Here is a 10844-nt window from a genome sequence, read left to right on the forward strand (position 1 = left end):
CTTTAAACACATTAATTGGAAGGAAAAGAAAGTCTACCTTTTCTTTCCATGGCTACGAACTAGAAAAGATTCATTGAAAGCAACTCAGGCAAACACAGCCAGCCAGAGATCGGGCTGAGCTGCAGCTCCAACATGCTCCTCAAGCACTCCAGGAACAGGATGTGCTTTGATTTGATGCAGAGTGGGGAAAATGGCATCTGAAGGCTGTAGATAAAGAGCACACATTCTGCTCAATTAACAGTTGACATAGATGGACCATCAAGTAGAGTGGCTGAATTTCATTACTCAAATGTGTTGAGTGATATTTTTTTTTTTTCAACAAATGGGATCTCATACAACACTTCTGCAGAGTTTAATATAATGACATACAAAACCAGCAACTTCAGTTAACTGGAAACAGTTTTCTTTTTAATTTTACCATAAAAAGACAAAATAAACTCTTCCACCATAATGTTATAGCTTTTAATATTCCTGAGCTGCATTTTAGAAGCAGAAGTATTTTTAAATGGTTTTAACAAGAGACACTGCAGCCTTACTTTCCAACACCACAAGTAAAAATAATTTAGCAAGAAGGCCCCTTTTTCAAAAGACAACAGCTAGCTCTGTATGTACCTGAAAAAAAATGCTTCATGGCTCTCTACCACCTGAAGCAATTACAAAGCCAAATATGTCAACAAAATAACAATACCTTTTTAAACATTTTACCACTGCTTATTACTTCCTTCACCAGTGTGCCTCTCTTAGATGGAAAGTATTGTTATACAAATGGCATTACATGACAGAATAATTTGGGCCAGAAAGCTTGGCACCACACAGACATGAAGGAATCATAGCACTTTAAAAGATAGCCTGTGTATCTTTATAGTCAGTTTAAAGAACTACATGAAAATCCTGCTATCCACCTCAATTAGCAAAAATGCTATTTTGTTAAATGTGATTTCACTGAACACATTACAATGTATTTTAAATCAAATCTGTATGTAACAGCTCATCAAATCTGGAGTTTCTGTAACTGGCACCTTTGTACCTCTCAAGCCAAATTAGATGATACAGAGATAAAAACTAAATTGACTAAAATTAAGGTTCAGAAAACTGAAAAACAAGAAAAAAGGCTGGCGTTTAGCACTGTAGGAACTTGAGCACAAGCACAGGTGGTTATACCTACACATTGTGGTAGAAACCTAGAAAGAGACAACAAAGCATGAAGGAACGTTAAGCATCTCCAGGCATTGATTTTCTTCATTTCAGGGACTAGGTGCAAGTTCAGCGTTGGTTGAAACAAATACATTTTCTATACCAGTCACACCCATGAGGTCTCATTTAAACTTCCTGGCCCTTTTGTCCAACTGAAGCCTTTGCAAGTCCACTACCCACTCCAAGTACTCCTTTGCTTACTCAGTGATCTCCTCCTGTGCCTTCTCCTCCTGCTCGCACTCCTCCGGCTGTGGCTTCTCTCTCTTCTCTCTCGTTTGCGTTCGCTGCTGCGAGATCTTCTGTAACGTGAACGCCTGGGGCTCACACTTCTGCGACGAGGACTGGGGCTTCGTCGGGGACTGTAGCTTCTGCTAGAGCGTCTGTAAGACCTCCTTTCTTTCCTGCGCTTCTCCTCCTGATAACCCACATCTCTTCTGTGCCTGCTTCTCTCTCGTTTACCCTTACTGTCATCAGTGTTGACGCTGCTACACGAAGGGCTCTTTCTCCTCCTGGGCTCTGTGCTATGCTCGCAGTGTGAGTCCTTCCTGCAGGTACTCTGGTCACAGCTAGAAAGGCTCTTCTGTTGCTGGTTAGTGGTGGGAACACACGAATGGAGCCCTGAACTTCTTTTCTCAGAACACCTCTCAGAGTTTGTGGTATGACCTTCTTTGACATGGACTTTGTCATGAATGTTGCCATTCAGGTAGGTGCATTGAGCATTTGCACTCTCAAGGGATGCTGCTTCTCCTTGAGAGCCGGTGGCCAGTTTGTCTGTAACAGCCTGTCCTGAGGTAGAAGTGATGCAGCTGGATGACACTGTGTGTGGAACACCACCGGGGGTTTTTGGCAAGTCAGACCGAGGTGCTTCAGTTTCTTCTTTGTTTTGATTAACTTCATCCATTTTCTTGCTCAGAAGATTGTTCAGTAGTTTCTCCCTCAATTCCTTTTCTTTTCTCTGCAACCCGAGTGCTCTCTCTTTTTCCTCTTCCACACGTTTGAGCTCAGCCTCCTGAAGCCTTCGTCTCTCCTCTTGCTCCTGAAGACGAATCTTCTCTTCATTATGTTCTTGCTCCAAAAGCTTTACTGTCTGAAAGACAGTCAATGGGAAGGCAAAAGTAAACAAGAAAATATTTATAGATGTGCTCTTTCCCAGTATCACAACACAAAAGCAACAATAAGGCAAGAAAATAAAACCTGCCAAAGAGAATGTAACCACCCGAAAATAAAAATGTTATTTTACTCTTTAAAGGGAAAAAAACCCAAAGCCAAGCACACAGAAAACCCACTAACACACAACTGTTGTAAGGTGAAACATTATTGTTAGTCCACAAACTCTTGTGAGTGTTAACTTCTCCTAGATGTTTGACAAAGCAAGATCAAAGCTTGGTCTTTACAATTCTTTAATATAAGAGGAACAAGCTAGAACAATATGTGAAATCTGAAGTATTAATATACACTTATTGGGGTCAAAACTTGAAGGTTTCAGCCAAATTTAAAGCATTAATTTCCCTTGCATTATTGCAATCTGGGATTCATAGATGACTTTACAATGAGTCCATAAAAACAGCAAATCATTTAACACATATTATGTAAAAACTGATTCTCATTTCATCAATCACTTCAGAAATTCATGATAATGAAAAAGAAGTTTCAAACTTTTTTTTTAATTCTGACCCAGATAAATGGTTCAGTATATACCTCAAAATTCTGGAAATGAAGTAAACAGACTGTTCTATTTTATCAGACAACCTTTCTATTTCACAGCTGCAAAGTTACAAAGCTTGAAAGAATTATTTCTCCTAGCATATACCTGACCACAGAGAACTGTACTCCTGATGTACACTGGCATTAAGACAAAAAACCCTGTGCTTTGACACAGTTTTTCATTTTTGCAGAAATATCTAGCATACATTACATTATACTCTAAATGACTTTGTCCAGCTCTTAAGCAAATGACAACTCTTTTCAGGGAAAAATAATCCTGTTAGTGACAGGATCTAACAATTGACATCTTAGCTGACAGTATCTGTCCTGCAGAAAAATCATTCTGCACATTTTCAAACATTCAAATAATGAAAGCTCCTCTGAAACTGCAAAGAGTAGTTAATGGAACTGCTGAAAGGCAAATAGGAAACAGCATCAAAACTGGGATTAGATATAAGAAGCCTTGCATCTTATCCTCTGTGTTTGGTTCAGTTTATCATGTTTACACATTCTTTCACTGGACTTCAGAGCAAGCGTGCCCATTACTTCAGAGGTAAAAAAATGCTATTCAGGACTACAGGTTCAAGTTCATCCTTCCATTTACCTATATGTGTGTATTTTGCCAAGAAAGAAATACTGCCTCATTGCACTTCTTAAAATTTTTGGCCTAAGGAACAGAATATAGAGAGGTATAAAATCTGCTGATTAATGAACAGTGCTCCCCACCCCCTCTCAAGTCAGTAAAAGGCTCTGCTCTCCTGGGTTCTTCATTAGCTTCTGAAATGAATATTGAAGTTACCTTTGCCCTGCTTAGCAGTTCTGCTATTAGTCTAATGGACTGAAGATTTCTCTGAGCTAACAGGAGCTTCCTTTCTTCTAACTTTATCTTCTCTTGCAGTTTTTTCTGCTCTTCAGCTTGAAGCTTTTCAAGTTGCTTTTTATTTCGTCGAACTTCACGATCTTTTTGTTTCTGTTCCCTTTTGCGCAACTTCTCTTCTCTTTTTCTCTCCCTCTCATGCTCTTCAAGCTCCCTCTGCTTCCTAAAAATAGATTAATATTTTTACTATATCTAGGGCAGGTACAATTTTAGACTGCTACTCTATGTAAAAATATATTGTGTACTTTGAGTAAATTTGTTTCTAAGTAAGCTTTGTTGATTACTGAGAAACAGAAGTAGAAAACAGTGAACATTTTAACCATTAATTGTGATGGCAAGCAACCATCAGCCTCTCAATATTTAAAACCAAGTTGAGATCCAAACATAAAACATGAGTAGAACAAAAGTTAATTTGTTTTAAACCAATTTACACCAGAGACAGTAACAAGGCATCAGTCAGCTAGGCATTCAGTCATCATAGTGAGACATCATAGCTACCAAGCCAATTAATATGTGCACATATTGTTGGGTTTTATTTCAGTCATTAGGACAAAATGGTAGCTTATGTAAAAGGCCAAAGGTTTCCAAGATCAGGCGTCTAATGGCACAATTTTCAGGAAACAATATGTTGCAGATTTAAGATTTTGAACAAAACATAATAAGCATTAGTAATAATCTAAACCTTATACTTTCAGAAACTGGCTAATACCTAAACATTAAGCAATGAGAAGTTATGCACATCAAGGCAGCATAATACCATGCAACCTCAAACAATTTGCTCCATTCATGCTTACATACTGAATAGCTGTCTGATGACATTTGCACCTCTATACATTTTCTTAAAATGCCACTGATAAGGAATCTTTGATTCCTATCCCTTTCCTGGGAAAATACTAACATTAAGAGGAAGTGAGCTTCATTAGAGCAAAGTGACTTAGTAGAACTAATGCATAATTTTCTGTTCTACATTTACAAAGCACACTTTTCCATCAGAATGACTACACATCATGTAAGTTCCCAGCTCTTGGAATTAGAGTGCAACCCCTATCCCAACCCCTCCAAAAAATAATGTAATCCTAGTTTCTCAAAAGGACTATCTAAGATTTTAAGTGCTTCACTTTATCAACAGAAATAGAACTTTGAAAGGAAACTTGTATTTTGGTATTTTCTATCTATTGATGCTGAGACACAGGAGCAACTACAGTTTTGTTATGTCTGATTGTTACTAACATAACAGAGCAATAAGTAATAAATACCTCTCTTCCTCTTTCTGTTTTTCCTCAGCTTCTTTCTCTCTACGCTTTTGTTCTTCTCTTTGTTTTTCAAGCTCTTGAAGCTTTAGCCTTTCCAGCTGACGCTTCTTAATTGATGCATCACTGAGATGTTTTGTTGAGTCAAAAGAAACCTTTACAGGATACAACGGAGAACAGTTTTAAGTAGAAAAAAAAAAGCAAGATAATCCCTGGCAAACTTGCACAATCCCCAGAAATTTTAACCTAGCACAAAAGCATCCAAACCGCAGTGTAAATCAGAAACATAAAACCTTTTTTAAAATGAAGGGAACTCCTCTGTGTGCCCAGAGCAAACACCAGTGTTCTATAACCAGATAACTGGCAGCTACATGCCTGCACACCAGCAGGATCAAGTAACAGTTTACACTGCGGTGTGTGTCTGACATCCAAAAGTAAACCCCGGTGTGGTTTGGGCCCTGGCCATCCAATGTTTTCAAGGTGTCTGCACAAGAACACACAGAACTCTTTCAGCTCATGTTTGCTATGAGGCCTCTCTGTCTAAAACTGTGATCCTGAAGTTCGGCAGAAGAAACAGTTCTACAACATTTAGCACTGGGTGTCAGCAAGTGCCTTCCCACCAATTCTAACACCTAGATTCCCAACTGGACACACACCGGGATGGAGCTCTAAGTTTGAGTCTGGGAACACGAGAGAAAACAAAGTTACACATGAGCAAGAAGACCTGGGAAACGGCTCAGCTTCCAAGGGTTAAGGTCACCCCTTATTCACTTCCAGTCGTGTGCTGGACAGGACACAGCAGACATCACATCCCTGGTGTCCTCATCTCCCATCCTACAGATCTGTGCCCATGCAGACAGGCAGGGATCCATTACACATTCCAAAATGCCCACTGTCATGCACCACAGGGCAGAGAACAGCCAGGCTTTATAGAGCAAAATGAATAACAGACTAAAAGGACAGATAGGTAGAAACAGACAAGATGTTGTGACCTTGCACCAGAGATCTGTCCTGAGATCACTATCACAAACACAGCTCTCTCTCTCTTCCCTGACAATCCCCAGGGCAGCTGTGAGGAAGGCATGCTTCCTCTTTCCCAGCCAAACTGAATTTGGGAAACCTGATCCCCTGCATTTAAGTAAGTTTGGATTTCATCATCTTGAAAACCTTGAGGGTCACAAGGGACAAACAGTTACTGTGCTCCAACTGACAAACTTTGATAACAAGATAAAAGGTTACTATTTTTCTTATGCTGACTATAACTTGTGTAATTATTTGCATGCTCCCACATTACACAAAGCAATAATTGAGACTTTTCCTAAAATACATTTTATAATTTGATAAATGACTATTGAGCATACTGAAATATGTCTGCAAATATTTCACTCAACCAATATGCAAATGCATAGACCACAAATTAGAGTAGGTTTTCTTGAGGCCATGTTTTCACAGTTACTACATCTGAACAAACTGCTCTGTTCTCTCAAGCCAAAGTTTTATTTTCTATGGCAACAAAGTTACAGAAAAAAAGATGTGAAAAACAATATAATAATGCAAATACAGTGAATTAAACATACTGCATTCACAGGAAACTGTACTACAAATTAAGTTTAATTAAGTTAATTTAATTTAAGAGTATTACGTTTTTGTGGGCCCTTTCTGTATGTGAAGTACACTATTGGTTAGTGTACTACTGTGCACTCCACATATCTTACAGGCAACATGCTACTAAACTGGACACTTGTCTGGTAGATCTCATTTATAATGCAGGGGTAAAATCCAAAGGCTGTGAATTTTTCCCCCAAAATTTCTATTTGTAGTGACCACAAGAGAGACCAATGCACTTTAAAGACAGGCTTCTCTTGAATTATGGCCGAACTTGTTCAGAATTCAAGTGACAACAGAATTTGTTCAAGTGAAATTGCAAGAATTATAGATAACATATTACTTTCTAAAAACCTTTTAGCAGCTCATGTTCATAAACTTAACCATGCCATTAAGCAATTATGATTTGTTGACATGCCTTGTTTAGCAAAATGCCTTGAAAAGCAAAATCCCGCCCACTTTGCTCACACAATCTAACACCACATTTTTCTTCTATCATTTTCCTTTTAAAATTCTATTACATCTGTTCTACAAAATCAAATTAGTGCAGTTAACATCAGGCGTTGTCATCACTACAATATCCAAAGATTTTAGGCACTGGGGAAATAACATTTAGCTGTATTTGGTCTTTCACAGAGGTTCCCATTAAAAAAGCCCCAAGCTTCTCACCTTTATGTTGCAAGCCACTGCTTTGCCATCATCACCTTTATACATCAGCTTCATCCCTCGCAGGGCATTCATGGCCTTAATGAAGCCTGCGTACTCCCGATACTGAACGTAAGCTTCGAAATTCAAGTGGCCTCCAAAGCTGAAAGTGTGGAAATTTCTGCCAGTCATTTCTTCCCTGTAAGGGTCCAGCATGGGTATGTCCACATTCCGTATCTCTCCGAACTTCTTGAAAACTTTTATAAGGACTTCTTCACTTGGCTTCTCCGAGCCGGAGTCCTTTGCTGCAAACCATTTACAGGGCAGGCCCTCCAAGTGAATCGTGTCCGGCCTTTCCCCCGGCAAAGTCTCGTTCATATCTTTTGCATCACGGAAAAACGAGTCCCAGTCGTGCCTGGTGGGAAAGTCAATCTTATATTCTGCAGCACGGACTTTCAGGATGTCTGAGAAGCCACTCAACTTTATCGTTTTGCCATCGAGGCACGCCAGGAAAGATTTAACCAAGCTTTTGTTTTCCACCTCTCCTTCGAACCGGATGAAATCCATCGTGCTCTTAGAAATCCGCAGAGTGGAAAACTGGTGAGTTTGCACCATCCCTTTCAATCTCTCCATCACCTCCCAGTTCGAAATGGACTTTCCCGGTTGTTTCAGCTGAGGAAGTGCCACACTGATGGTCATTTTTGTAATGGGTTTAAGGTATAACCCACAGGGAGCACAGAGCTCTACAGCTTCTGATGTATCATGAACTATCGTTGCAGCAGCCATAACACAGAAAAAGCATAGGATAAAAAAAAAAAAAATAAAAGATGCAAGTTTAAATCTTTGGCCAAGAGTAGTCAAATAAAATAGCCCTTATCCGTAAATAACTGAATTCTTTGGCCATTTAACCAAGCTAAAACAACGTCTTTTAATACAAAAGTCAATTAGAGAGTTAAAACTGAGTAGTACAAACATCTTAAATTACTTTAAAACCACTACAGCCTTTAAGTAATTAAACCTCAGTAAGGCCACAGGAAAAAAAACAAAACAAAAACAAACCAAGAAGCTGACGACAATTTTAGGAATACATCAAGTTGGTATGTGATGGCTCAGAAAGCAGCTACCCTTTTTTGTTTGTTTGTTTGTTTTTTCGGAAGGAAGGGACTGGCAGAGCGATGTCACACCCCTTGGAAGTCTGCTTGACAACCAGCACGCCCTAGCAGGCCAGAGCCGAGGCGATCCCACCACGTCCTCCCAAAGAAAGACGTGCGAGGTGTCTGGAACGAGAGGAAAACGCCCCGGTTTACTTCAGAGTCAGAAGCTCCACCTCACTCCGCCGAGCAGCCTCGGCAGCGAAGGCGGGGGAGCGCCGTGAGCAGCCCGGCAGGCACCGGCCCACGGGAAGCCCGGCAGGGCAGCGGCGGGGCGAGACCCCGGGAAAAAAACCCTGCGGGAACACCCGCCCTCACCTCAATGGGCCGAGCAGGACCGAGCTACACTCACTCTCCTCCTAGGCCTTCCCCGGCCGCCGGAGCCCCCGCTGGTCCTGGTTCCCCCTGCCGGTTCTGGTTCCCCCTGCTGGTTCCTCCTCCCCCCTGGCCCCCAGGGGCTCCCCCCTGGCTCCCGCCTCACCCGCGGCCGCCGGGGCACCTCGGCCCCACGGGCAACGGCCGCCGGACCCGCGTGTAATCGCACGAGTGTGGTGCCGGTGTCGGTACCGGTGCCGCCGCCGCGAACACTGCCGGCCTCAGCCCCTCCGCGCGCCGCCGGCACCGCTTCCTCTTCCGCTTCCGCCTCCGAGTGGCGGAAGGCTGCCCCTGTCGGCGGGCGCGGTCTCTATGGCATCCCCCTTTCTCTATGGTAGCGCTGCCAAAGGCGGCACCTGGCGGCCGGGCGGGAGAGGGCAGGCTGAGGGGACAGAGGAGGCGGCCGGCCTGGGGGCGGGACTCGGGCACTGGCGTCCTGGTTCCCCACAAGGACACGGGCAGGGTGGGCACACGGAGGGCAAATAAACACCTCTTCTTCCCAGCTCCATAGCAGGGTGTTCGGATAGCCATCGTTTCTTTCTGGCAGACTCGGACACGAGGGGACAGGGACCTCCCCAAAAACTGCCAGAGGGCGAGCAGAGGTTGGAGAGCAGAGCTGCGTCACAGCCAGCTGCTGAGGGAGATTGCCTTCAGCCTGGTGCTCTCTGCACATTCCCAATAGTTACAGTTGTTTGTGCTTTTTGCTTTTTGCTTTCTTCTTTCTCCTTTCTTCTTCTTTCTTCTTTCTACTTTCTTTCCTTCTTTTCTTCTTTCTTCTTCTTTCTTTATCCTTTCTTCTTTTCTTCTTCCTTTCTCCTTTCTCCTTTCTCCTTTCTTCTTTCTTCTTTCTTTCTTCTTTACTTCTTCCTTCTTTTTTTTCTTTTCCTTTCTTTTTTCTTTTTTCTTTTTTCTTTTTTCTTTTTTCTTTTTTCTTTTTTCTTTTTCTTTTTCTTTTTTCTTTTTTCTTTTTTCTTTTTTCTTTTTTTTCTTTTCTTTTATTCCTTTCCTTTCCTTTCCTTTCCTTTCCTTTCCTTTCCTTTCCTTTCCTTTCCTTTCCTTTCCTTTCCTTTCCTTTCCTTTCCTTTCCTTTCCTTTCCTTTCCTTTCCTTTCCTTTCCTTTCCTTTCCTTTCCTTTCCTTTCCTTTCCTTTCCTTTCCTTTCCTCTCCTTTCCTTTCCTCTCCTCTCCTCTCCTCTCCTCTCCTCTCCTCTCCTCTCCTCTCCTCTCCTCTCCTCTCCTCTCCTCTCCTCTCCTCTCCTCTCCTCTTCCTCTCCTCTCCTCTCCTCTCCTCTCCTCTCCTCTCCTCTCCTCTCCTCTCCTCTCCTCTCCTCTCCTCTCCTCTCCTCTCCTCTCCTCTCCTCTCCTCTCCTCTCCTCTCCTCTCCTCTCCTCTCCTCTCCTCTCCTCTCCTTTATTCTTTCCTCTTTCTTTTTTCTTCTTTCTTTTTTCCTTTGTTTTTGTTTTGTTTTTTTTTTCTTTTGAGAAAACAGGACTGCAGTGATCCTCAGTGGTGGGCTGGTGCTAACCACAGTGTGGAAATAATGACTCTGAAGCATCAATGAGAACCCTCAGCACAGAAGGGGCACCATCCGTCCAGCAGATGCAGCTTACCCTGCAGCTGTTTTGCTGGTGACTGCTGGTCCTATTCAAGTTCTCTTATGGTTTATCTAAGTACTAAGGGCAGAATCAGGAACTACTGCTACCATACAAAAGTTTGAAACAGGTCGTGCTTTGTCATCCGAGAGCCCCTGCTTGGTATTTCCTATGGAATTGCCCTTGGGAGCACAGAAAGTAGATGCAGTTATGTTCCAGAGAGTTTTGATAGCAGCACAGTGAGAGACTTTGTGTGACAAAGATTTTGAACCCTGTTGTGTGTGACACCCTATTGTGTGTGACAATAGTTCCACTCCCTGGTTACAGTGCCAGAAATAAATATTCTGTATTTTCAAACTAAAAGAGTAAATGAGTGCTATGATTTGAGGTTGCTCTTGTCGTGACATCAGCAGCAACAGTGACAGCGTTTGTAGACTGAATATAGACTTTCA

At 42.1% G+C, this 10844-nt stretch overlaps 1 protein-coding gene across 1 annotated transcript; it reads right to left on the reverse strand.

The window, feature by feature from the left end:
• Positions 1–386: 386 nt before the first annotated feature.
• On the reverse strand, positions 387–8103 carry AKAP17A (A-kinase anchoring protein 17A). Its single transcript, XM_008493954.2, has 4 exons — positions 7300–8103; positions 5032–5180; positions 3698–3938; positions 387–2281 (listed from the first exon to the last, which is right to left on the reverse strand). Exons 1-4 carry the CDS (start codon positions 8059–8061, stop codon positions 1367–1369), a joined length of 2067 nt encoding a protein of 688 aa, XP_008492176.2. The 5' UTR covers positions 8062–8103; the 3' UTR covers positions 387–1366.
• Between the last annotated feature and the right edge of the window lie 2741 nt (positions 8104–10844).

This window comes from Calypte anna, chromosome 1 (genome assembly GCF_003957555.1).
Source record: "Calypte anna isolate BGI_N300 chromosome 1, bCalAnn1_v1.p, whole genome shotgun sequence".
Lineage (NCBI taxonomy): Eukaryota > Metazoa > Chordata > Aves > Apodiformes > Trochilidae > Calypte > Calypte anna.

Coding starts and splice junctions, on each gene's coding strand:
- AKAP17A (XM_008493954.2), bottom strand. CDS start 8,061: ATGGCTGCTGCAACGATAGTTCATGATACATCAGAAGCTGTAGAGCTC. Junction 5,181..7,299: donor CAGTGGCTTGCAACATAAAG/GTGAGAAGCTTG, acceptor TATCCTGTAAAG/GTTTCTTTTGACTCAACAAA. Junction 3,939..5,031: donor AAACAGAAAGAGGAAGAGAG/GTATTTATTACT, acceptor ATCTATTTTTAG/GAAGCAGAGGGAGCTTGAAG.